A 26,050-nucleotide genomic window follows, 5' to 3' on the forward strand; every position below is an offset into this window, starting at 1 on the left:
TCTAGACAAGAGATCCCAGGCACTGACCCCAGCAACTTGTGATATTGTAGTACCGGATCTAAATAATTAGCTTTTGCTTACTTACCAAAGCTTCCAAGATGAAGCAAATCCTTCTCCGGTTACAGACCTTTACACAATCTTGATGAAAACATTTCAGCAAACTGTGAGATGGATCAGGGGTCGGGCATCAACTTCGAAAGTGATGAGTGTGATAACTGTGATTTATAGTAGATCTATCATGTTAAAGATATTGAGGTGAGGGATGAGGTGAACATTATGGTCACAGTGGAAGGCGTATTCATCATTTTGGCCAGGGTGTTGGAAAACAGCAAAGTGGGGGGAAACTGGTTGTGAATAGAGACAAGTGGGGTATAAAAAGAAGAAAGATATATTTGGTGTGAGATTCCCAATGATGTAATTGCATTCATATTCAAACATATTTCTGAGTGACTGGGTGATCTCCACATAACAAAAAGGTTAAGATGACACCCACTCACCTGATGCCAAGTGACAAAGATCTCTTTAATCCAGAGGGGATGCTGTCCAAGTGTAAAAGGCCTGCCTGCCTGGCCAATAAATACTGGAGAGATGCCTGGGCAATAGTGATGGCCTATACATAGAAACTTGTCATAAACCTTGACATTTGACATATTCAACACGGAAAGACGGTTTGATAGAGTATTTTGCCATGGATGTGGTTGCTAGGTTCCTAATTAACATTATTATTTAAGTTAAACAAGTGATAACTCAAGCTCTGGTCTCCAGTGAGGCCAATTTGGCAAACAAGGCTTAAAGCTGCTGGGCTTAAAGGAAGAGTTACAGTATTCAGGACTTTTGAAACCCACACATTAGGGCTTCTTATCATAGTTAGCCTAAAGACAAGATCCATAACAATCCATAACCGCTGAGACTTAATTTAAATAACCTCTGAACATTACCACAGTTACTGGACTGTTTTTGTACCAAAAATGTCAATATATACAATATTTGTCAGTCAATTGTTGTTAATCACAAGAGAATTTGCAGTACCACAAAACAAAAGTAACACGCAATGTAAACATGTTTAACTGTGAGACAACCAGTCTGCATGCTGCTGTTCAGACAGTCACATTGGAATGGGAACAGTAAAGCCCTTCATTTGAAGCATGGCAGTTCATTTGTTCTCTCCCTCCTCCATCAGATTAATAACTCAGTCGCTGTAATGAAAGCCTTGATGATGCAGCCTAGAATTCATCAGGCAAAACAAGCTAGTCTTGACTCAGAGTTAGGTGACTGCGCTCAGTTAGGTTTTAAGTATGGCCTTTCTTGGTAACAGACACAGAGATCTGTTACCCCATTTATAACTCTGTGGGCTCCAGTGGTAAATGCTAGGCTTAGGGGAGTATCATGTGGGTCTGCTACAAAGAGCACACAAAATCATTTTGAATTGCCTGAGCTGGACAGGAGTTTGCATCACAGAGGAGATTTAGCCATGAGGTCACCCTCAAGAGTAGCAACAGACAACACAGACTCTTTGCAATAGATGTGCTGCACTGCCCCCTTCAGGTAACACTAGAACAGGAACACTTTAGCCATTTTTAATGCAATTGATAAAACAAGGACAGCATAAGAAGATATACAGAAAGGTGCCAACGTGGTTACAAAACATACAAATAATTTATGCAACGTTGGAAAAAAACGGTTTTAACTAAAGTCAATCCTGTAGGCCTACAGGTTATACACTTGACACAGTTACATAACACTACAGTTACATTACAAAGATTGACAACCACCCACAACTAGGCTCACGCATGATACGGTGGTGAACTTACTCATTCAGTCAACAGTTTTTGCTGTTGCGTACACTGCAGAGTTCTCCTCCCCAAGGAGTGTGGAGTCAGTTTTAAACTTTATGACAAAGTATGGAAAGTATCGATGCTAACGACGTACTTTAAACATGCGTTCTTCCTTCTTTGAGAGAATATAAATAAACTGATGCAAATCTGTTTGCTTGTAGAATTGATTGAATCATCTAGGGAGTCTTTTAAAACCATGAATTTTCAATGAAAGGGCCAGCTGATAGGCGAAAAAATGTTTGACGAATTATCGAGTCAGTGGCTTTATCTGTGCGGGAATTTGAGCAGTATTGCAAATGTAGCCTATACTGAACACAAATCTTAACGCAACATGCAACATTTTGGATTAAATGCTATTTACCAAAATATCTAAAACTTCCTATCCGAAGCCCGTGTCATTTATAACGTTTCAGTCTTGTTAACATATGCGCGTGAATGTTTTCCGTGGCACATCCTCAAGGCACTCAGTGTGTCTCTGCTGAACTGGTAGGTGAGCTTCTTCTTAACTTTAAATATCTCTCCAGAACGCCTATAGTTCCTCAAAGCCCTGGACATCTTCTGGTATGTCATTAGCCTTCTGTTTCCTTTCCTCTGGCCCCAAAGTGCTGCTACCTGGTCCTTGTACTTGGAGGAAAAGCTGAAAACCCCTGTGGCCTCTGGCACCCAGGAAACACAATGGGCCATGTCTGGATCTTCCAGCATCTCAAACAGGAAGTGAAACAATCGTACCTTTCTACCTGTAAGTCACCATGGTAATTGTGGTTAGTAGATAAAGTACAGAGGATCAGTTAATCATTCCCCCACATAAGTCATTTGTGAGATGCTTTGTTATGACTGTGCCACATAGCAGTAAATTGTAACGTTTCCAAAATATTGGTTATCAGACAGATATGTAAAACATATGGCCCCAAAGGTTTGGTACTGAATGGCATCATTGTGTTTTACAGTAAAGGGTTGGTCTGTTATTTTAAGTGTTGTTCACTTAGTACCTGTTATCTCCAATGACAGCATGCCGATCTAGTAACCCACAAAAGGAGAACTCACCTCTCATAGCAGGTTCAGTGTGGCATGAGGACGATTTCCATTTAGACACAGAGTTTGGAGCGGACCAAAGCTCAGATAATGTGACAGTTGTTTGGTTTAATGTTGTGGTGTTAAATTTTGATTGTGTTAGTTGGAGGTCAGCTTTATCACCCTGAACAGGATAACAGATAAAGTAATCACAGAACAGATGTACAATATGAAAATCATTAAACAACATTTCATGTTGTCCCCCACATAAATTGCTGTTAAATGAAGTATAACCCTACCTACAGTTACCTCATATGTCAAGTGCTCGCAACCTGATTCACTTCCATTACGTTCCTCCACAGGCAGAGGTGTGGGCAAAACACAGTTCTCTTCCACTGCAATTTAACATGAACATTTGACATTGGGTTTGTACACTGTCATTTTAGCTGAATTCTATAAATTAACTTTGGATAGGACCAACCTCTTTCACTACCGACTCCAGTGTTCTGCCTGTAGTACTCTTCCAGAAACTCGAAGATAACCTCCAAATCGGTCTGATTTTCCTGGAAAGAGTTCTGGTAAAGATGCAATAATGACCAGCAAACCCACTAATACTCTCCACAGTTTTGTTGTAAGGATTGATCTGTTTGCATTGATCTCGGCAATAGTTGGTTATGCTGTCATATTTACCATAATTGTCTGGTGTACAGTAGAGGGTAAGATGGTTTCAGAACTTATCCAACGCCAGCCAGCTATGGCACAAAGCTGTTTCTGAAGTAAAGGACAGACTAACACTAAGACATTCAACCTTTTTATAATACCACCCTGATATGAGAACCAGAAGGGTTCCCTTACGTATTGCCAAGCCCTTTGTTCCCCTCTATGAACCCCCAACACAAGAACAATGTCCTCCACTGCCATAAACCTGCCCAGACATCCAGCAAACTCCCAGGTCTGACCACATCCTCTCCACTGGGCAAGATAAGAGTAGATGGACTGCTACACTTCATTGACACTTTCTGAGAAAAACATTTTTCTTTGGCTTTGCCTCTCAACGTCATGGATGCATTGTAGGCTTTTTTGTCTGTCATCAAATTAATTAACATGGTTTAGTTCTTAAAAAATATATATATTTTACCAATTAATTGTTTTGCAGCTAAAAGTATAATAGTACCACACAATTGTTTTGATTTTTTTTATTGAAATGTAAATTGCAGAAATACTGTCATTATTAGCTATTTAAAAAAAAAAAAAAAAAACATTTTGCTTTTTACTGTATCTACACACATTGCTTATGACTAGTCCACAACTCTTCTAGATGAAGGTAAGTATGAGTGGACTGGATGTTAAACATGTCACAGTAAATCATTTGCATTACCATGACTTCCAAGACAATTACTCAGGGTGAGCAAGCCAACATTAGGCACCCATAAAAAGCTCAAATTGTTGTTTACAAAGTGTCTCAAATGTTTTTGTCTCCACAGTGCTTGAGGTTTACACCTTGGTGACACTGGGTGACAAGAAGCCAGTGCCGAGATCACAGTCTGCCTGGTGGGGGAAGTGTCCGTACCCGCTGGGCCACTCAGGTGCTACAGAACCGGGATAGTAGCCCTGCTCAAGTGGGGCATGTTGCTGCTGGTGGTGGTGGTGGTGATGGAGGTGCATGTCTCGTCCAAGGTGCCCAGAGGGATGTCCAGAGGTGTGTGTGTTTCCAAGCCTTTGGAGGATCATAGGATTGAACTGGTAAGTGAGTTTGCGCCGCACTTTCACGATCTCGCCAGTGCGACTATAGTTGCGTAGTGCCCGTGCCATCTTCTGATAGGTCATAGTCTTGCGGTTGCCCTTGCGCTGTCCCCAGCACTCTGCTAGCTTCTCCTTGTTCTTGGAGATGAAGTGGAAGGTTCCACTGCCATGATCGGTCCACTGGATGGAGTCCACCATGTTGGTGTCATGAAGTGCTTCATGTAGGTATTCATAAAGACGGAGCTTTTTACGACCTGGTAAAGTGTGGATCTGAGCTTACTATTAATGTAAACATACTGTAGGTACTGTACATGAAAATAAAAGGACAATTCTGCATCATTTCAATTAGATTTCAAGTATTTTTTGCACAAATTAGTAAGAGGGATGAAGATAACCTGCTTACCTTTCCCAGTTCTCAGTGGGGGCAAGATGGAGTACATCTGTGCAGACTCTCCCATCACAGAGGGACTCAGCGAAACATCGGGGACTACGTGAGTCAGATGGTTCACATCCATGTGATACTGTAGGACACACAAACTTTCCTTTAAACAGCATTGCACACTTCACAAGTGGTCACATTTGTAGAAGTGTGCACTTTTCTCAATACTTACAGTTGTCTCATACCAGTCATAATGTAAGTCAGAGGAATGTGTGATTGGGTATCCGGTGATGCTCTGCATAGGAGACTGCGACGCCTCGTAGTACTTAAACTCTAAATAGAAAGAAAATGTTTTGCTTAAGTTTGTCATTTGTAATTTAAAGATCAAATTACATTTAGTCTACACTATACTGTGTACTGTGTAACACAAATAATATACAATTGAGTATGGTAATTCAGGTTTCAATTACACATTCCCAAATCAGATGATAAATTACTGTGTGCGTATAATAATATAATATTAGTAGTAATTGTTATGTTTTATTTTATCTCGTCTTAATTTGTTCAGGCAAAATGTGTTTGTTTTTCCAATGATGACCAAAGAACAGCCACAACATTTTGTAGAAAATACTGTATTAAATGTGAGTGTAAATGTACCTGGATCATCATATGGATTACTGGAGTGCCTTTGAATCACATCAATTGCATCCTGGAAGTGTTGGTTGATGTCATTGTCCAAAGAGCTCTAGGAGTGCATAATAGTTTGAATTTAAGTAAATGAACTTAAAATTTACTTAATTTCAGAAACCATACTGTAAAGCCCTAAAACGTGATACATTTTTTACCTCCACTTACATACATGTTGTTAATACTATTTGTCAATATGAATAATTGCAAATATTTACATATTTAAGTTATATTCTTGTGCTGAAAATAAGATGTATTATTCTTCTAAGAAATCAACATGCATCATTAAACTTCGTATTGTAAAAATCGTATCCGCACAACTCACCATCTTATGCATCACAATGCCTGTGAAGGCTTTTGCTGACCGGCTTTGGATTTGATGCACTTGCACCTGAGAATGGGCGTTGTTTGGTGCAGGTGTGCAGTACCTGGACAGGTATATATAGAGCAACCCACCAATATTCACCGTTTCGACAAACAATTGGATAAGGGTAATTGGATCAGATAAAGGTTGGGTGTTTTAAATGTGTCAACGTCACCTCTACAGTCAATGTTGAGTAACACTTCTCTTTTTGGAAGAAGAGATTAGGTAGACCATCCCTCTCTCACATTTTTTGAAAGGAAAAAAACTCACATCCAGGAATATTATTTACCAGTCTTCATATTTGCATCTCTGGTAGATAGTCATCTTGTGCACTGAGCAATGGTTGAAATCTGAGCCTGTTGATTTCCAGAGATACTTTATTTTCCATATCAATTAAATTACTTAACATTTGCATGTATCTGCTTAGCCTACACTTAAGACAGCAACTATAAATGGCAGATTTATGTCATATTTAATGTCAGATAAATGACATATTTCTTCCATTTTATATTTTCAATTTTTCCTGCCCAGTTTTTGAGAGTATGCACAAGTTGTATTTAGTGTATCTTTAGCCATTAGAAAGGTTCATGTCTCATTGTGACAATTGTTACGTAGATGTTTGTTGTCCACCATACAAACTCCTCCCTCATCAAATAAGCATAGCCTTTTTGAGAAGTTCTTTTATTACATGCTGCCTACATAGTTTTAAATATCAACTGACTGGCTCTTGAAGTTCCCCTTTCACGTGTTAGTAAATGCCACGGGGGTCATAGATAGATAGGTAGATCATATCATGAACACAATTAAATAAAGATGCACAGATTTCAGAAAGTTTAATGATAAATTGATGTGTAAAGAAATGGAATAACTGTTAAAGCAAAATGTTGAGTAACAGGTTTAATGGCAAACTGTTTCTAGCAGTGTATATGTGAGTGTGTGTGTGTATGTGAGTGTGTGTGTTTGTTCTTCCTGTAAGTGCTGCACACTGATAAAGCTTGGACTGATTGAAGGAAAGGGACCACAAAACCTTGCCTTTCTCCTTTTCTTACTTTTTTCCCATTTGAACATTACACACAGTGAATTTTCTGTCAAGGGACCATCGTAAATTATCAACAACTGCTTCTAGCCGACTAGCTCATTCTGTTTTGTTCTAATGTATATACTCTAAATGCGAAATCTCTAAACTCTAAATCTTATAGGGTTCCATTTGTGATTATAATGATGATAATGAACAAACCATATTTATACAAAACATTTCTGTGTATGTATTTGACTCAAACTAGTTGGAGAATGACAGTGTGTTTGTGTCTGTGTGCATGAGAAAGAAAGTGAAAAGGCGAGGGGAGAGGCAGAATATTTCTGTCAAGGTGTTTACACGTTGTGGTAAAGCAAGCGTGAGGGCTCTTTATCTCTCTGAACAAAAGAAACATTTTCCTTCCCTTTCTCTGTCCTCTGTTTTCAATGGCTCTATTTATACCGACACCAGTGAGGGAAGGGCAATGTAACCGCAACATGGTCAACATCTATTTAACTTCTTTATTTACTGGCAATCAAAGAAAATCAAGAAGTTTAAAAGCCACTGACAGATAAGCATATCAAGGAAAACAAATGCATGGCGGTATAGTTGTTAAATCCATATAAATGAGATCATGCTATGGTTAGGGGTTGCATTTTACATTTATTTTATTTTTTTATATATATATATTTTTTTAAATGTAGTCAGTAAAATGTACATGACCACTGAACCTACTTTGTCAAAAAAGACAACTATATCTCACATCTTTATAGTAAAATGCATTTGAATGATTTCCTAAATAAAACCTCATCATACAGCAATTTATTTGGATTTGTATCTGGACTGTGGCCATTGGATCTGTGTGTGTGGTCAGATGGCTGAGCGGTTAGGGAATCAGGCTATTAATCAGAAGGTTGCCGGTTTGATTCCTGGCCATGCCTATTGAAGTTGTGTCCTTGGGCAAGGAACTTCACCCTACTTTCCTCGGGGGAATGTCCCTGTAATTACTTTAAGTCGCTCTGGATAAGAGCGTCTGCTAAATGACTAAATGTAAATGTAAATACATAGAACAGGACATTGACAAAGATTGCCTAAAGGAGACTAAAGCAACAGGGGGCAGTGTAGCATCACAAATTGCATGCATTCTGTGTTGTGTGTTATATTACTAATGGAGAGGAGAGCCAAATAAAACAAACCAAGATGAAGACTTTAAAATTCTTAATTTATATATGTAATTTAGATTTCCTGGTTTACCACTGTGAATCTACATAGAAACAAAAGGCATTTCCGCCAACCTGCTCCAAATCTCATGACGTGAACTGAGGTAGCTCAAGAAGCGGATGAAAGATCTAAACCAATGTCCATTATACTACATAGATACAAAGAAAATCATTTCATTAAATCTCGTATTTAGTTTAAGGATGTGGAAAAGTTTGGAATTTATTTTTAAAGACCAGTAAGTGTGGCTCATGGGGTAGCTACTTTCTGCAGTAGACCATTGCTCCATAAGCCGCCACTCCAACAATGGCCACCAGGGCGGCACCCCCACACAATAACACAGGCATGTCAGTGTGGGAACTGGTTAGAGAAGCCTCAGGCTGTGTCTTCTCCTGGACCTCTGTAATGGTGGGCTCCGCAGCATTGGGGAGGGTGCCAGTAGACTCGCAGTGAGCGTCAGTCTGGCTCTCCAGTTGCGGTTGTGGTAGGACAGGGGGAGGGTGGAGCTCTTGCATAGAATATAGCTGCTCTGCTACCTCAGCGACAGTGGGGATGGAGGGGACAGGGGTGGAAGTAGCGGAGGGCGGCTCCAGCTTGACAACTGGCATGGCCATAGGTGGGGTTACATGGGTGACATGTGCCAGGTGCTGAAACGGGTCTTCCATTGACATCAGGAGCTCCACAGTCTCTGGGCCCCGCAAACCTTGGTCGGCTGGAGCACGGGGGTGGGCTGAGCTTGTCTCCCCCCTGAGCTCAGCCAGCTCCCTCTCCCCTCCCAGCATGCTCAACATACTACTCTGCATCTCTTCCTCATCCTCCTCCAGGGTGCCCTCCTCCTCATCCTCCACCCCCAGGTCTTCCTCCTCCAGCAGCTCAGCCTCTTCCCGCTCCAGGTGCACCATGTCGGAGACGGAGGAGTGGTTCTCGCTGCGTTCTTCAGGAAGGATCATCCCGTCACTGCTGTCCAGGCTCTTGGTGTCCTCGCGATCCATGTCGCCCATGGTGGACCAAGACTCAGCCAGCAAGCTCTCGCTTTGCCAGGGTCCGGACGCTGCACTCTCTGTTTGGGTGACAGGCAGGGTGGCTGGGCTCAACCAATCAGGGTTGGGCTTTCCAGACAGGGAACTGACCTCATCACCATCTCCCCTTCTGGACTCAACTGGGGCCTTGCCCTCCAGACTGAAAACTGGGGTCTAACAAAGGGGGGAAAGCAATGCATTAACATGGATATCTATGAATACACATGACTAAATCCAACTAAGCAGCTTTGAAAAGCTGTCTGTCGTGGTGTGACATGGTTGTGGTTACTGTAAAAGAAATTGTTATGTCCTTTATCTGACCATAACCAGATAATGTCTGAATGGAAAAAGTTGGACTCTTGTTCTGCCCTGCGCTGCATGCTCATGTCTATGTATAGCCTTGTCCCCACATTTCTGACTATGTATAGGCACTATATATGCCTCCGTCTGTCACCAAAGAGTGGAAGCTATTTCAGAGATTTCACATGACGTGAGGATTGGTCAAGAGGTGGGATATAGAGGGGAAGTGATGAGGATGTTTGAAATACCAGATTTGTGGAGTGGAGAATGGATGACTACTCAGCTTTTCTACACACACACAGGACTCTTCTTATCTCATAATATAATTAGTAATATACTTTACAGATCAGATTGTTGTGTTTTGTGATTTTAAGGGAGAAAATCTAGGGGAAGTGAGGCTGTGCAAGTGGGTGGGTTCTGGCATCAATATAATTTCTTCAATTTCTTCCATAAAGCACATATTATCATTATTATAATTTTTTTTAAATGCTTCTTACTATTTTACAGTTTTTTTGTTGTTTTTTTGCAAACAGTTTACCTCCTGAACAATCTGACTAATCCCCCAGCACACACATGGGAGGTTATCACATCTAATCCCAGCCCAGGCACACAATCAAAAACTGAGATCAAGAGGAAAGGGTTGTGTTAAAACACTATCCTTGTTTATTAAACACTACAGCAATAGTACCTACCCACTAATGACAACAAGCTCATTGAAAGAAACTAAAATCTAACAATTAAGTTAGATGGGACCTAAAACGTGCTTTAAAACAAACTCACGTCTGTCGCAATAGTAGATTATACAAAGAATATCCTAGTGTTGTAAAGTAGTATTGTAGAGCCCAAATCCTCCTCCTATCAGTTATGTAACATGGCTCTAACATGGCTCTACATCTGGAACATGTTAATGATTCCAATTTCTCAATCATTAATCAACTATCTACAGTGAGTCTCCACTGTACTACACAGTGACATGTGTAATAGAAAACAATTGTGAACTCTTCTACAATAAACATTGCATGACAAATTAGAGCCTGCTTGATTTATTTAGCCTGCTGACACTAAATTTGGGAATGTTGTTTGTGATGATTATCACATATGCTGTTTGCTGGACATGCTGCTATTAAGATGTGAAGTCACTCTACCGGTTCAAAAGCCAATCAACCTTTTACCACTTCCTATAATCCTAAATCTACTGATTAGTCTGTGTAAGTAATAGGATTCTCATTCATCCTAATTTACCAATGACAGAGGACTTTGACCCTAACTACATACCAAGGTGAATAGATCCAGTAAAATTGGAGTCTTGCACATTTGCCTATGATAGTATCAGTCAGGAAAGGCAGTGATGTCATAGGTTCAGAGCCAATCAGATCTCGGTGAAGGTCATAGTGAATGTCACTACACAGGAAGTAATTAATAAATACTTATTTAAACCAGAGACAGATCAGATATTACTCTTATGTTTATCCATCCACAGTGATAGATACAGCTAGCACTAAAATGCATGCTTGAGGGTGTTAGCACATACACTTGCACTTACAGTATGGAACATTTTTAAGTAAGGTGAAGATCACAGATAAACAAACTAATAACTCAGATAATCCTTCCCTTGTTGATTTGATTAACAAAACATGCTATAAATGACAGCATGACGAAAAACAGCCCCAGAAACAGACAGTAAACAGGTGGTAAACAAGGTTAGCATGTTGCCCTTCATAACAGTGTCGATAGTGACTTGTACCGTTCCAACACATAACAATAAGCAAATCAAATTTGGACAACTATTTGCAAGAGCACTTTGTATGCACTTACTCTATTGATACAGACAGTTTATAATAGTTGGCTAAGTCCCATAACAACTATTTTTGTGTGGAACATTACACTAAGTCTTTTAACCTTATATTATAAAGAGAATAAAAAGTGTCCAACCTACCTGACTCCTCTATGGAAACTGTTATATGGATGAGAGCTGTTAAGCAAGAGACAGATAGTCAAAATGCAGAAGAGACATACATTTAGACATGGAGTCTGGAATTGAGCAACAGAAAAGCTGACATGGAGGCTGTGCTTAGCAGTGGAACACCAGCTGCTGCTATACAAGACTCTCTCTCACTCTCTCTCACACTGTCTCTCTCCCTCACCGCCTGTCCATGTCATGACGTAACATTTGACAGGAGTGGGCAGAGTGGTGACTTTTCTGCAGGAAAAAAAAAATGTTTTGTTAGTGTAATTCTGCAGTGAAACATTTATTCACAACAAAAAACACTTTAATCCAAACCTCATACTACAATCTTTTCCAATATCTACTATTGTGTCAGCTTGGTAAGATAGACAAACTATCAGATGTCTGTTCTGGGCATGCATGAGCAGACATCATATTATTCTGCTTGGTGAATAACCTCTGACACAGTGACAGGGTTCAGGGTTGGTAAACAGTTGCAGTAGTTTTGCAATAGTGCAACTAGTGTATTTCAGACACAATAAACATTCTATATAGTGACAGCATGGTAGGATCTTTAGAGAGGTCTCCACAATTATTCAGTAGTGTGTGATCTTCAGTACGCTCCAGTGAGGCTCATAGTTTGGATTAAGTGTTTTTGGCAAAGATTTATGGATATTTTGATTATGGATGTTGGATCAACTGAACGGACTTACAATGCTCAGTTGTTTTTGGAAATTATATGAATGATTTGCCTCTAGTACCCTCTACTGGTAGTTGTACTGTCCTCCTAATGCCATCATCGCTTTAGTAGGCTATGTTACCCGTATAAATTAAACGTAAAACTTCCTCTTATTTAGATTATAAAGCGCTAAGTATTTCATAGATTTCGTATTTTTCCCACTTCTCGCTTTCGCTTCTTGTAAATATGATAGATATGATTTTGGAAAACAACGCAATGTAGATTTTTTTTTGACAGAAGGTTAATTAAGTTACGGCTCAGTTTCTCAAGCTGAATTTTGCATTATCCTAAAATTATATTTAAGAGGGGATATTTCATTATTTTCCAAACCCTCACTGTATTGGTTGACTAAACAGGAAATAAACATCATGTGACGTACAAAATCAGCTGATCCATCGTAGACATCTTTGCGAGTCACGACTACGGCGATTAATTCATCCGATTGTGTTTCATTTTTTCTGGTAATTATACCACTGGATTGTGTGTTTTTTGGTTCACGGTTGATAGAGTTGACATATTTGTATTTGTTGCGTTGAAATTACCTTGTTATTATGTTTGTCCCAGGTACAAGCGGATCTTAGACAGCTGCGACCATGGCGCTCAGCGATGCCGATGTACAGAAGCAGGTACATAAATTCAGCTAACCTTCAGAGGAAAGACGTACATCCCAGGCCTTCCCCGATCTAAAGGCCTTGCAATTTAGATGTAAATTGAATTTTAGATGGACCTGAGTTGATATCGACTTTAACCAATAATGTCACGGTTGACATTGAGAAAATACGAACGTATTTAACTGAATAAAACACATTAAGGCTAAGAAAGGGTATTCAATGCTCTTTACTCACCGCAAGTTATTACAATAGACATGCATCATTATGTATTTTTTGGAGAATCATAGTCCAAAAATTCCTCTGGTCACATGATTGTCTGTTGAGGAGTGTACTGTCTGGTTTCACCAACCATGTGATGGATACAACATGATGTGGTTCCATGCAAAGTTCACAGCAATAGTTCTTCCCAGCCTAAATGTAAATGTCTTCCTCGTACATGTACTAATTCTCTATCTGTAGTTTGATAAAGAAGGTCTTCCTTGTATGAAATGGCATGGACAGTGCGTAAAGAAAACGCACACACTAGGCACAAATCGCACCTTAGTGACAACGTTTAGCAAGTATTCAAAAGGAATTTGGGAGGGGAAAAATGATGGCATAACTCAGTCCAATTTAATAATGAGGGGAACACAGATCAAAGTCATTTATATAATGAAATGTGCTTTATGCTTATCAGAATTGTATTTTATATTTTCACTTCAACATCTGCTCTGTTTAGATCAAGCACATGATGGCCTTCATCGAGCAGGAGGCCAATGAGAAGGCAGAAGAAATTGATGCCAAGGTAGAGTGTCTATTTATCTTATGGTCTGTTGGAAAAATGTTTTTTAAATACCAAATAAAACCCCAAACTCAATTTCCAGACAGGTGTGTACTGCTGATAGTATTTTGTTGATTAAAGTAACTTTGCTTATCATACCTGGCTTCTCAGACAGTGAGGTTAATCTACTACCTGATCAGCCATACAACATACAGTTCCCTTTTGTACTTCACAATTGTCTCGAGCCTTTTCTGTGAGTGATATGTGTGTCTCCCCTTCAGGCCGAAGAAGAGTTTAACATCGAGAAGGGTCGTCTCGTTCAGACGCAGAGGCTGAAGATCATGGAGTATTACGAGAAGAAGGAGAAGCAGATTGAGCAGCAGAAGAAAATGTAAGTCATGTTTTTGGCCGCCTGGTCTGTTCTAGAGGCATATCTACCCCATCGACTTCCTCTCCCTCTGTGAAAGAGGAACTTCCTCATGGATATTTTGTGTAGTTAGTCACATGATTCAGTGGCATACAATGTCCTGATCAAATACTTTTTAAGCTAACTTGTATGTATATATATAACATCAGTGTTTCCCCTAGGTTTACAACTTTGAGGGGGGGGGGGCGGCGGCGGGGGTTGGGGTTGGGCCATGTAGAGACAGAAATGACATGCCGTTGTGTAAATAAGATAAATAACATAAGGCCATTTAGTTTGTTTAATAAAAGAGCAAGCTATAGACCTGTTTTATAGGAAAGGTAACCTTAAATGACTTATTTAGTGATATGGCGCTATATACAATTTTTTTTAAATTATAAAAAAAGAAAAACTTTTTTTTAACAAAATTAACTTGTCCTTCCAGGGGGGGCGGGGCGTGCCGTTGGGGGGGCAGGGCGCCCCCCTAATATAATGGTAGGGGAAACACTGAACATTGAGCAATGTTAAAATGTTCTCTCTCTACTTCTAGTCAGATGTCCAATCTGATGAACCAGGCTCGTCTGAAGGTGTTGAAGGCTCGTGATGACATGATCTCTGTGAGTCTCATCCATCCTGTCCCGTCAGTTTTGTTATGTACAGGACATATGATAGGATGAGTTTTCAGTGAGACTTGACATCTCTCTCTCTCCAAGGTCAATAGGTTACTTAGTGAACTTCACACAGCTCTATATATATATGACTTGAGGCCTCTTTCTCAAGATATCTAGGAGACAGTATCTAGCAGGACTTTGCTGAGTTATGATAGTGTCTTGTATCCTTTTGAAGGATAGAAACATGATTACCTCATGCTTTGCCTTAAAAGGAAATATTATATGGTATAGTAATATATGGAAACAATATTTGTACTTGTTTACTACAATGTAAGTAAGTCACTCTGAACCCTATCCACTTTATTCATTTGACCTCCAAGTACTAGGCATTGATGGACCAATGATTCCCAGCTCCTAATAAAACAGCTGTTCAATGCATTTTATTGATAGTCGCAAGTCTTTCCCCGGTCATCATTTGAATATCATTGCGATCTCCATTTTTCTTCTCCATGAAACTAACATTCATTGTCATGTTAATATGGGTCTCAGGAAATGTTAAACGAGGCACGCCAACGGCTGTCAAACGTGGCTAAGGACTCAGCCAGGTACCCAGCACTGATGGATGGTCTGGTCCTGCAGGTGAGGAGGTCATCTCTTTATGATGCACATTTAGTGTTAAAAGGTAAAGGTTGTGTTCCTGTTTGGAATATAATTTATGTCAATTCTTACAATGTTTGACACAGATTTCCCTCTGGGATCAATACAGTTCTTATATACCCATCCATTATTCACCCATCCCTCCCTCCATCCAACCATCCAACTACCAGATTCAACTGACATTGTCCTGTTGTTTCTGTCAGGGTTTTTATCAACTTCTTGAGTCCAAAGTGACCATTCGTTGCCGTAAACAGGACGTGCAAATGGTCCAGGTCAGTCCACCAAATACATTTCCTGCTGTTTCTTGTGGAGTTGTGGAAAAGGATGGTTCATTTTGTGTGGATGCATAAAACATGTTTTGTGTTGTATGCACAGGGATCCTTTCAAAAAAACATACCCATTTACAAAGCAGCAGTGAAGAACAATATCGAGGTCCGCATAGATCAGGAGAACTACCTGTCTCCAGACCTGTAAGTTCAATTCATTACCAGCAACCTAATAATGAAATCAGGTGTCTGAAATGATTGTTTGAAGTTAAAAGTTGCGCCTGTTCTCCCCCAGCTCTGGTGGTATTGAGGTCTACAATGCTGATGGGAAGATCAAAGTGGCCAACACTCTGGAGAGCAGACTGGATCTCATGGCTCAGCAGGTGAGATAGGGACACACACCAATACCATTTAATGCTTCAACTATATAGTATGGTTGTCGTTTCTCAGCTCATCACTAACTGAGAGTCTCTATCTGTGCCCAGATGATGCCTGAGATCCGTGTTAAGCTCTTCGGCGCTAACATGAACCGCAAGTTCATGGACTGAGTGTCACCGTGGTCTTACAGAGAAGCTGTTCTTTTTTATTTTTTTTTGTTGTGTAAAAGACTCCATTCCTGTGTCTATGAAAACAAATTGCAATTCCAACTCCAAAAAGACACTTTGTTTGTTGTTGTGTGATGTATAGTCATATTTGTGCAAATTCTGGGACAGTATAGAAGTTTGTAAGTGGGAGATGTTTTTGCACTGAGGTAACTGCTGGTTTACTCCATCAAGGGGTTTTTAGTTTACACACCTCAGTCAACAATGTCTTGATTGGTGAAATTGGTTTAGTATTTCAGACTCCGACTGAATCAGCCATAAGAGACAGAATCTCTTTACTGTTTCATTATGGATTCCTCCCTGTTGGCCCCACATTAATCTATAACTTGACAAGTTGCATGTAAGTATTGTCATAACAATAAGTATTTCCTGCCACCTAGCAAAATTGAAGTAATGTGGAAAAGTGCGAAGACCATTTATGTCTTATTAAGTTGAGTTAATTTATTTATGTTAATATCTACATTGCTCGTGTCAGAAGGGGATGTAATTCTACATTATAGGGTGCACAATACATAAGGTTTAAGGATTCCAAATAAATATTTGTATGTTTGTGCTTTGTTTTATGTTGTTAATTCTGATTAAATATGTCCATCTGAAGAAGTTATATTGTGAAAATATGATGTAATAAAGTATAAATCAAGAATGAATATTATTTATTTTTTTACTTCTTTTGTTAGGCTGTAGTTGCGCAATGTATACAATGACTTAAGGTCACTGAAACCACTTAAAACATTTTTAACTCAAAATGTTGTAACATCGGTCATGGGACCTCCACTGGTTCATCACTTGCACAATTGTGTAGAAGAAAATGTCCCCATTATCTTATAGATGGGGGAATTCTGCTGACAGGCAGCTGCAATTTAGAGGGAAGCACCATCTCATTGTGAGCTACTGTGTCTTAACAAGCAAATAGCTGAAGTCTAGTCTGGCATGAGGAAAGCTTGGAGAGAGGCACACAATCGCAGGAGAGACTGAAGAACTGAAGGGTAGGAAACCTTGCTTACCCTAAACGTACATTTTCTCATGCTTTATTAGATATTCAGTGCAAGTATTGTAGGTTATCCAGCAGTACTAAGACCTTTTTTACGGTGACTCACAGTAAGACATTGTCTTTTCCTCTTGTGACTGGCTAGGTCTGAAGGTGACACAAACTCCTCAAGGGAATGCAATACTCCTTCCCACCACACCCCTGGAAGAAAATGATGGTTATGTCCACTAGAGGGAACTACAAAGCTACCCTTGCATCTGCAGCGTTGATGTGGTTTGTGACAGTGTGTGTTGGGGTCCCGGACCCACGTCAGCGGGATCTGATAATGCATCAGGAGGCCTCCAGGCAGACAGGGGGCAGGATGGAGCTGACAGCGGCAGAGCGGAGGCTTGACTCTCACCTGCACATGTTAAAAGAGCAAGAGATAACAGCTGTGCCGTTCCTTCCGGCGATGCACTTTTTCAAGGCACAGCCTCTCATCCAAAAAAGCAAAATTTTCAGCTTACTGCAAAAGATGCCCAAAGGTGACATTATATTCTATATGTCTTCAAACCTTCCTGATATACCAAGGGTGTGAAAACAAGCTTTCCTATTCCTCTGTGGTGTTTAACATGTTGATCACCACTCTGTCATAGGGGCAGCCCTTCACATCCACAGCACCTCCCTGGTCAGTGTTGATTGGCTGGTGAAAAATGTAACATACAGACCCCATTGCTACATCTGCTTTACCTGGGACACATCTGTGCGCTTCCTTTTCTCCAATGGACGGCCATTTCCTCGCTGGGACTGCTTCTCCTGGTATCTGCTTGAGACCTTAAGAGCCAACATGGATGACCCAATAGGCTTTGACAACAGGTTTACAAGATAACATAACATTCCTAATAACATAAACAGATAATAGCCATAGATCTTGATAGAATACAGAAGTCATAGTCCCACAGTACTTTAGGAAGAAGGATGGCCTGCTGCCATTAAAAGGATAACAGGTAGAAGACATTGTGATGTCACTTACCATTCCATAAGCCACCAGGTGGTTTACAAGAACAGATAAATATATTTGATTTTGATCTTATGGATGTTTTTCCCAGCTTGATCAGGAACCTCACTTTGTTCACTGAAGATCCAGAGAAAGCTTATCCAAACCAGGACATAGTGTGGGAGAAGTTTGAGAAGGCATTCCTGGCAGCTTCTGGCCTGGTCTCGTATGCACCTGTGTTCAAAGACTACATCTATAAGGGTCTGGAACTTCTCTATGAGGATAACATCATGTACTTGGAACTTAGGGCTGGTTTGTCAAGGGTTTGTGCCAACATGGAAAAAGTCTAGTCTAAAATACATTGATTACCCATTGATCATAAATATTATTATTCAATAATAAATATAGACTATTTTCATTCATGTTGTAGACATATGAGCTTGATGGAAGCACTAATGATAAAGCGTGGTCTCTCAGAGTGTATGAAGAAGTATCCCAACAATTCATGGCTTACCACCCTGACTTTCTTGGAACCCGGATCATAATTTGCGCTCACAGGTGCAGTTACAGATAAATACAGTCCCTATTAAAATGATACTTTCAATGTATATAATGTATAGTATATGTAAGGTGTGGGTGTGTGCTTTTTGCCCCCAGGATTCTGAGTGTGTATGATGTCAAAGCAGCTGTGAAAGAGGCCATTCAGTTGCAGAAAACATTTCCACAAGTTGTTGCAGGATTCGACCTGGTAATGCTTCTGTTACATCCTGGTAAGATTTTGTGACAAAGTTTATCTTCCTTGCTCGCATCTGACAAACATTGTGGTTAACCACTGGTTTTAGGTTGGCAGGGAGGACAGTGGTAGGCCTCTGTGGTACTTCAGAGAGGCCCTGTCGCTCCCTGAACAGTTTGGAGTTGAACTGCCATACTTCTTCCATGCAGGAGAGACAGGTGAGCAAGAAGGCTTGCTATCACCTCAAACATGCTGAAGGGCATAACTATGAAATGCCCCTATAGGAGTTCAGTCCCACCTAATTATAATAAACCTTTTAGGTAGAGTTTTCTAATCACACTTTTGTAAGGGGAACAGGAACAGAGTTTCTAGAACAGGTGTAGAATTAACAAATCTATGTTATTTGCTTGCTATATATATATGGTTAACCCTTGTGTTATATTCGGGTCATTCTGACCCATCAGTCATTGTGACCCACCGTCGTATTGCGACAAATTTACCTCATACAAAAACAAAGTGAAGCATTTTCTTTTAACCGTCGGGGTGTCTGAGACCCCCCACATTGCAATGGTTAAAATAAAATTATTTTTATTTATTTTTGTATTGGGTAAAATTGGGTAAACACAACGATGGTTCGTTATGAACCTTTGGGTCATGTGACCCGAAGGCAGCACAAGGGTTAAGGGCTCTTGGACAATGGTCGGTTAGATACAAGGGATTGTCTGACATTTAGGTGGATTACAACAGCACTGTTCATGTATTGGGAGTCAGGTGGCTGAGAGGTTAGGGAGTCGGGCTAGTAATCTGAAAGGTACCGGTTCGATTCCCGGCTGTGCCGAATGACGTTGTGTCCTTGGGCAAGGCACTTCACCCTACTTGCCTCAGGGGAAAATGTCCCTGTACTTACTGTAAGTCACTCTGGATAAGAGCGTCTGCTACTAAATGTATTGTATGCGTTTTGACGTCTTTGCAGATATGGATGGTACTGATGTGGATGAAAACATCCTGGATGCCTTGTTGTTTAACACCACCCGTATTGGACATGGGTTTGCCATGGCACACCACCCTCTTGCAAAAGAGATTTCCAGGAAACAAAATGTTCCAGTGGAGGTGTGTCCCATCTCAAACCAAGTGAGTCAACAGTGGATGTTGTCTCTATGACACTGAAGCAAATAAGACAAACTGGTTTTCGTTATTTTATTACGTGTACTCTGTGCAATGACAATAAAGTTGAATCACAATCTAAAAACAAATAAATCGTTTCTGGGGAACCCCAGTAGCTCAGTGGATGAGTGTGTGTACCATGTAGGCTGACACCTTAACAAACCCGCCTTGGTTTGAATCCTGCCTTGACTGCATAGCTTTCTTTCTCCTGTTACACCTCACTTCCAATTAAGTATGACAAATGTATCTTAATTAGTTTTGTCTGTTTGTTCTTCCAGGTGCTGAGGCTGGTGTCAGACATGAGGAACCACCCTGCTGCCATGCTGATGTCTGAGGGACATCCCATGGTGATCAGCTCTGATGACCCATCTCTGTTCGGGACCACTGGCCTCTCCTATGACTTCTATGAGGCCTTTGTGGGGATTGGTGGGGTGAGAGCGAACTTGGGCACCCTCAAGGAGTTAGCAATCAACTCCATCAGGTTGGATACCCTTCAGTAACCCTCTGTAATACATCAGTCTCTGGTGTTTGTGGATACTCATTAGCCAGTGCCAATAGTATTTTGAAATATTTTGTTTAGGGTCAAGTGTGTCCTTTTAATACAGCCACTTACACTCCGACAGGTACAGCTCTCTGCCCTCTCCACTGAAACAGAAAGGCCTAGCCATGTGGCAGAAGAAGTGGGATACATTTCTCTCTGAGAACACACAGTGGGAAAACTGAACAGATGACGGAAGGACCAAAGCCATTATACTTTTTTAATTCACTTATGAGTTTTGTGAGAGAAAAAAAAGTCATTTACATACTTTTTAACATCCACATTTTTCTGTGGCAGCAAACTTATACAACCACTTAAAAAAAAAAAAAAAAAAAATAAGCCTGTACATGATGTTGTGAGCCAGTCCATCTCAATCATTTAAAAATCTCTGATTACATGCTGGATTGTCCACTTTTGCCCACTACAAGCCTGAAGGATGAGTTGGTAGGCCTCTTCCCCTTTGACAAGTTCTACACATCTCTGTGTGTCTCGGTTCTGGATAGCTCTTCCCTGTGGAGACAACCGCAAACACCATTTTACTAATTGAATGCCTCTACTGCAACACCAACTTTACAGTGGCTAATTTTCTGTCACTTCAAATATAGTCAGTAGTTTTAGCAGTGACATCACCTGTTTGAAGTCCCAGAGCATGTAGAAGCCCTTTTGCTTAGCCAGCTTGCAGTCATAGAGACCTGGTACACTACCAACGCCAGGGTCCACCAGACAGCGGTTACTATTATACTTGTGGGATTTAATTAGCCCTATGTAGATCTCTCCAGTAGTCCTATAATAACAGAACTGTAGATACAGGCAACATTCAGTCTCATTATGTACTACCATCTTTACATTGTACAGATACTTATGCCCTCAGTATAATGAACTTCTGCATTACTGAACCAACCTGTGGAGAGTAGCCATGGCATCCGTACATTACAGGTATGGTCCCTGGAACTGGACCTTGGTCAATGCAGATGTCTGGATTCAGGTTATTAGTTACCTAATAAAATAAACAGATAATAGCCATAGATCTTGATATAATACAAAAGTCATGATCCCACAGTACTTTAGGAAGAAGTATGTCCTGCTGCCAATAAAAGGATAACAGGTAGAAGACATTGTGATGCCACTTACTATTCCATAAGCCACCAGGTGGTCCAGGTAGTCCAATTGGGGATACACGTTATCTAGGTACCACTTGAAGGGCTTGCACTTTAACCTCTCTCGAAGAGCTTTCCTCTCAGAAACATCTCCTATATCAATCCCATGATTCTGTCAGAGGAAATTACATTTTATGTAAGGCCACAGGCAACAGTAGATAAATGGAGGAAATTAAAAGGGTCTAGTCTTCAATAAAATCCCTCCTATTGTATAAACAAAGGGCAACAGTGGTGATCTAAAGATATTTTTTGTCTTATTTAGTTTTGCTTAAACCTATTAAAAAAATATATATATTTAAAAAATGACTAAACGTAAAATAAAACTTTGGCTTTGACAGCTATTTCTTCAGATAGATTCTAAATTCGGTTGTTCCTTCGTTATCTGCCGCTTGTCCGGGGATCGGGTCGCGGGGGCAGCAACCTAAGCAGGGAGGCCCAGACTTCCCTCTCCCCAGCCACTTCCACCAGCTCTTCCTGGGGGACCCCGAGGCGTTCCCAGGCCAGCCGAGAGACATAGTCCCTCCAGCGTGTCCTGGGTCTTCCCCGGGGCCTCTTCCCAGTGGGACGTGAGGTGTTCTGGGCATTTATCTAGATTCTAAATAAATAGCAAAAACTACGTTTTTATTTGCTTATGGTACAGTAAACTGAACCTTGGGTGGGAGATTCCAGGCAATGTTCACATTAGTTTTATAATCATCCATCCAAACTTCAGCCACCCTCAAGGCATTTCTTTTCATGGTAATTGTTAGATCCGGTAGGTAAGGCTTGTGTGCCCTCTCAATGTGGGCAATCTTAGAACAGGGAATGACCTCAATACTTCCTCCACACAGCCACACCTGAAAAATCAACATGGTAAGAGTGAGACTTTACTGAAGCAAGTGAGATTATGTAAAGCTAAGATGTTTGATAGTGATGGGAACTTCAATAAACCTGACAGATGTGTTCATTTTCAAACATTTGATCAGTTGCACATTACTAATGTTTGGGACAAATGTTTGCAGAATACATTTACATCGAGCTGACTCGTGACTTACACGGATCCCAAGCTCTACGTTTTCTCCACCATAGATCTTCATCCCACCATCCAGGGCTCCAATTTCCCCAAAGAAGATTCGGTCAGCAACAAGAATACCCATGACTGACGGGCTTCTAACAGAATAAATCGTAATGACCGTTTATTTTATTAATATAAAATCCTGTTTGTTACATGTATGCAGGAATTGTAACTATAAAAAGTAAACTTACTTCCCAGGAAGGGACTCATTTTTAAGAGCATACCACTCTGGTCTGAAACTCTCATACATACACCACAAAGCCCAGTCAAAGGCATGAGCTGAAGGGTGATAATGGGTCACAAGTAGGTCATCAAAATTGACTTTGTCAAACACTGGTGTCAACACAACTGTTCGGTCCTCCTTGATTCGGGCCAACAGAGGCTCTGCCCTGTGAACATAAATACAAAGTAGAGTGTCTCAGACTGGTGACATAGACCATCGTTATTCCTCCATCAAGTCCTTTGTAGAGGGAAAAGCCCCTCTGACTTACCATTGCAAATGGACTTCTATATGGGCGTCCAAAATGGCTACCACATCCCCGGTAGCAGCCTTCCACCCTGAGAGTCTGGCCTGCGTGAGACCCAGCTGCTCAGAGTGTCTGACTCTCACCAGAAGGCCTGGACGTTCCTCATTGATGGAGATTATGTAGACATCCAGCTTCTCCATCAGGTCCTCTGGAGCAATACAAAGAAACAATGCAAATCTGATATCCTATTAAGAAAACCAGCCAACCCGATGTCATTCTTGAACTCAAATGTTGAAATGCGTTTACAGTACAATGGTTAAAAAGACCAACCATTGGAGCTGTGATCATCCACTAGTACAATGCTTTTCAACAGATGTGAAGGTGTTTTGTCAATGATGCTGCGAACAGCCCTCTTAATAATAGACAAAGCCTCGTCAAGATAGATCAACACTACACTGAGAGTGGGAAGGTCCTGAGGGTACTTCCTTTGGGCACACCTAATTGTTAAACAAAAGATTAAGTGTTATCTTAATTGATTAAACAAAATTTAAAAAAAATTATATGGTTTCCTAGCGACAGTAGGTACCAAAGGTGTATTTACAGTTGCATCTACAGTGTTTACCTTGGATCACGAGTATCTGGGATATCTCTGTTCAAGGGCAGCCTGTCACTCAGAAAGGCATTGTAGCCGTATCTCTTAAACAGCTCCTCAGCCTCCCTCTGCTCATCCTCTGACAGCTCTTCTCCCCATTTGTTGAAGAGATACGAGTTGGGGTACAACTTCTTAACCACCTTGTGCTCCTTGTGCTTAGCAGACTCCTCAGGCTGTTCTGCTTTCACATCAATGCTATTGAGGGACTTGACTGCAGACACATACAACTTGCCATTTAGGAAACTATAACCAAATGCTTTCATGATAATATCCCATAATCAGAAGAAAAACAGAATATTAAAAGGCATATAGGAACCTAAAGGTCTCCACTCCCACTCTCTGAAAACAAATAGAGCATTAGGCAAAGTCAATCATACAGTTGTATAGCATATTACTTAAAAATGGTATTTAACAATAAAAATCAACTTATTAAAAATGCTAAAGAAATAATTAAATTACAACTATGTTGACAGATTATAGAAATATAGAAATATGTTAATTTTGTTATTTGATTGACAAGCATCCTGCTTGTGTCCTGTACAAGGTTATACTTGTACAGGACATATACTTGACCTATACTTGACCCTACGAAGTCTCATATGTAACAGTTAAAAGTTATAAGTCTTAAGAGTAATTGACATGCTGTGATATAGAGAATTAGACTCACCCAGCTTGTCTATGTTAGCCTCCATGCTCTGCAGTCTCATAATAATGTGTTGGTTCCTGACCGAGTCATTCAGGTGGGCCCTCTGAAGGTGTTTTCCGTGGGAATGTATCTCATGTTTGATGGAGGAGATGTAGAGCAGGGCAGCAGCCATAATCATGACAGGGGCTAACCCTCGGAGCCAGCCTAGCCTCATAGTTACTGTGTGTCTGAATACTCAACCTACTTTGAGATGTCCTTAGCAAGTTGGAGAACAATGGAAAGTGGGAGGGAGCATGTGTGGCCTATACGTGCTATTCTGTGGATTGTGTTTATACACCCCTTCTCCATCCATTATTTCGTTCTCTATTGGTTCTCTACAGACACGAGAGTTGAAGATATAAAAGCATAGCATGTTCACTCTACGAATTGCGCTAATGAGAGTCGGCTTGTCTTGTAACGTCAACTGATGGCAGTTGCTGCATGACTACACCAATCACACAGAACCTGAAAGGGGATCTATTTAAACGACAGGGAAGCCTCGCATGATGCTGCTACCTCTAAATTGGGTTAGTAAACCTAACCTAGAGAAGCTGCGCTTCGCTTCGCTGTTGATTTCCAGCTTCCACCTCTGTTTACCTGTGAGAGGGATGTTTTTATTTTATCAATATGCATTTAGTGCGCTTTCTGAAACAGAACAACAGCTCTGAAGATGGAGTTTTACATGTAGCCTATACATGTTTAATCTCATTCCTGAAATACAGGCTGCCAAACATGTGGGTTCTCCTGCAAAATCGTTATTTGTACAGCATCTATGGGATATTGCATATCAAATAACAAGTTAAAGATAAATGACCCAAAATCAATGAATATGTGAATATGTGGCAAACGTGCCACATATTCACATATAGTCCCTTGAGATGCATTTGGCTAGGAAGTATCTGATTGACCACTACAGAACTAGCAGTCACTGAGGGCCTTAATTGGTGATGACAATGAGGAGGACACTCAAGCTGTTTTAAGTTTTGTGATTACCTGCTTTCATTAAGTAATGGAGCATTTACGTAGATACTAAATGTCACATTTACCCTGGTGCACACTAAAAGGCAGAACAAGTAGGCATTAGCTTGGCATAATATGCCCTATCAGGCTTTATTGAGTTAGGAACAATATAGCCTACTTTGTTTGATTTATGATAACAATACTGTTACGGTACAGCAATGGTCGGACCTTAAAAACGGACTTGTGAGGCAAAAAGTTTCAAAAAGGTAGTCTTTAATGTTCTATGTTCTAGCGGAGTTAACAATCTGGCAGAGTCTGGATGGTGAGCAGGGTCTACGTAGATTGTTGATTGCTGATCTGCCACAGGTGAGGATGGTTGTCTGTCCCGGGAGACTCCGCCCATGCACACACAGGGAAAGGGAGGGAGGAGAACACAAAGGAAAAGAGAAACAGAAAACAGCGTCACAGCCAGGGGCATGACAAATACCCTGCCAACCCAGCCCAATTTTTA

General features: G+C 40.6%; 6 protein-coding genes across 8 annotated transcripts; 2 read left to right on the forward strand and 4 right to left on the reverse strand.

Moving 5' to 3' along the window:
* Positions 1-2,234: 2,234 nt before the first annotated feature.
* spi2 (Spi-2 proto-oncogene) lies at positions 2,235-3,907 on the reverse strand. The gene is made up of 3 exons (XM_062483645.1): positions 3,806-3,907; positions 3,328-3,421; positions 2,235-2,572 (listed from the first exon to the last, which is right to left on the reverse strand). The coding sequence occupies exons 1-3, from the start codon at positions 3,905-3,907 to the stop codon at positions 2,235-2,237; spliced, it is 534 nt and encodes a 177-aa protein (XP_062339629.1).
* A 195-nt stretch (positions 3,908-4,102) lies between these two features.
* Positions 4,103-8,103, reverse strand: spic (Spi-C transcription factor (Spi-1/PU.1 related)). 2 transcript variants are annotated; one of them, XM_062483215.1, is made up of 5 exons: positions 5,981-8,103; positions 5,626-5,713; positions 5,201-5,301; positions 4,993-5,110; positions 4,103-4,804 (listed from the first exon to the last, which is right to left on the reverse strand). In XM_062483215.1, exons 1-5 carry the CDS (start codon positions 5,990-5,992, stop codon positions 4,341-4,343), a joined length of 783 nt encoding a protein of 260 aa, XP_062339199.1. In that variant the 5' UTR covers positions 5,993-8,103; the 3' UTR covers positions 4,103-4,340. The 2 variants fall into 2 exon arrangements, with proteins under 2 accessions (XP_062339199.1, XP_062339198.1); XM_062483214.1 differs by having other exon boundaries at positions 4,103-4,843.
* A 134-nt stretch (positions 8,104-8,237) lies between these two features.
* si:ch211-214j24.14 (uncharacterized protein LOC559160 homolog) lies at positions 8,238-11,691 on the reverse strand. Its single transcript, XM_062483216.1, has 2 exons — positions 11,508-11,691; positions 8,238-9,445 (listed from the first exon to the last, which is right to left on the reverse strand). The coding sequence occupies exon 2, from the start codon at positions 9,251-9,253 to the stop codon at positions 8,513-8,515; it is 741 nt and encodes a 246-aa protein (XP_062339200.1). The 5' UTR covers positions 9,254-9,445; positions 11,508-11,691; the 3' UTR covers positions 8,238-8,512.
* Positions 11,692-12,606: 915 nt separating this feature from the next.
* Positions 12,607-16,812, forward strand: atp6v1e1b (ATPase H+ transporting V1 subunit E1b). The gene is made up of 10 exons (XM_062483382.1): positions 12,607-12,716; positions 12,820-12,881; positions 13,585-13,650; positions 13,908-14,017; positions 14,580-14,646; positions 15,190-15,279; positions 15,501-15,569; positions 15,673-15,767; positions 15,859-15,946; positions 16,049-16,812. Exons 2-10 carry the CDS (start codon positions 12,849-12,851, stop codon positions 16,109-16,111), a joined length of 681 nt encoding a protein of 226 aa, XP_062339366.1. The 5' UTR covers positions 12,607-12,716; positions 12,820-12,848; the 3' UTR covers positions 16,112-16,812.
* Positions 16,813-17,042: 230 nt separating this feature from the next.
* ada2b (adenosine deaminase 2b) lies at positions 17,043-20,878 on the forward strand. Of its 2 annotated transcripts, XM_062483390.1 has the most exons (10): positions 17,043-17,151; positions 17,307-17,677; positions 17,789-18,008; positions 18,242-18,452; positions 18,560-18,687; positions 18,787-18,877; positions 18,972-19,080; positions 19,836-19,993; positions 20,305-20,507; positions 20,650-20,878. In XM_062483390.1, the coding sequence occupies exons 2-10, from the start codon at positions 17,329-17,331 to the stop codon at positions 20,747-20,749; spliced, it is 1,569 nt and encodes a 522-aa protein (XP_062339374.1). In that variant the 5' UTR covers positions 17,043-17,151; positions 17,307-17,328; the 3' UTR covers positions 20,750-20,878. The 2 variants fall into 2 exon arrangements, with proteins under 2 accessions (XP_062339374.1, XP_062339373.1); XM_062483389.1 differs by having other exon boundaries at positions 17,071-17,677.
* Positions 20,771-25,008, reverse strand: LOC134037839 (probable polypeptide N-acetylgalactosaminyltransferase 8). The gene is made up of 11 exons (XM_062483388.1): positions 24,562-25,008; positions 23,865-24,105; positions 23,573-23,739; positions 23,267-23,450; positions 22,967-23,164; positions 22,756-22,870; positions 22,372-22,557; positions 21,696-21,833; positions 21,466-21,561; positions 21,195-21,362; positions 20,771-21,074 (listed from the first exon to the last, which is right to left on the reverse strand). The coding sequence occupies exons 1-11, from the start codon at positions 24,752-24,754 to the stop codon at positions 20,943-20,945; spliced, it is 1,818 nt and encodes a 605-aa protein (XP_062339372.1). The 5' UTR covers positions 24,755-25,008; the 3' UTR covers positions 20,771-20,942.
* Between the last annotated feature and the right edge of the window lie 1,042 nt (positions 25,009-26,050).

The sequence above is a fragment of the Osmerus eperlanus genome, chromosome 17 (assembly GCF_963692335.1).
Source record: "Osmerus eperlanus chromosome 17, fOsmEpe2.1, whole genome shotgun sequence".
In the NCBI taxonomy this organism is placed as follows: Eukaryota; Metazoa; Chordata; class Actinopteri; order Osmeriformes; family Osmeridae; genus Osmerus; species Osmerus eperlanus.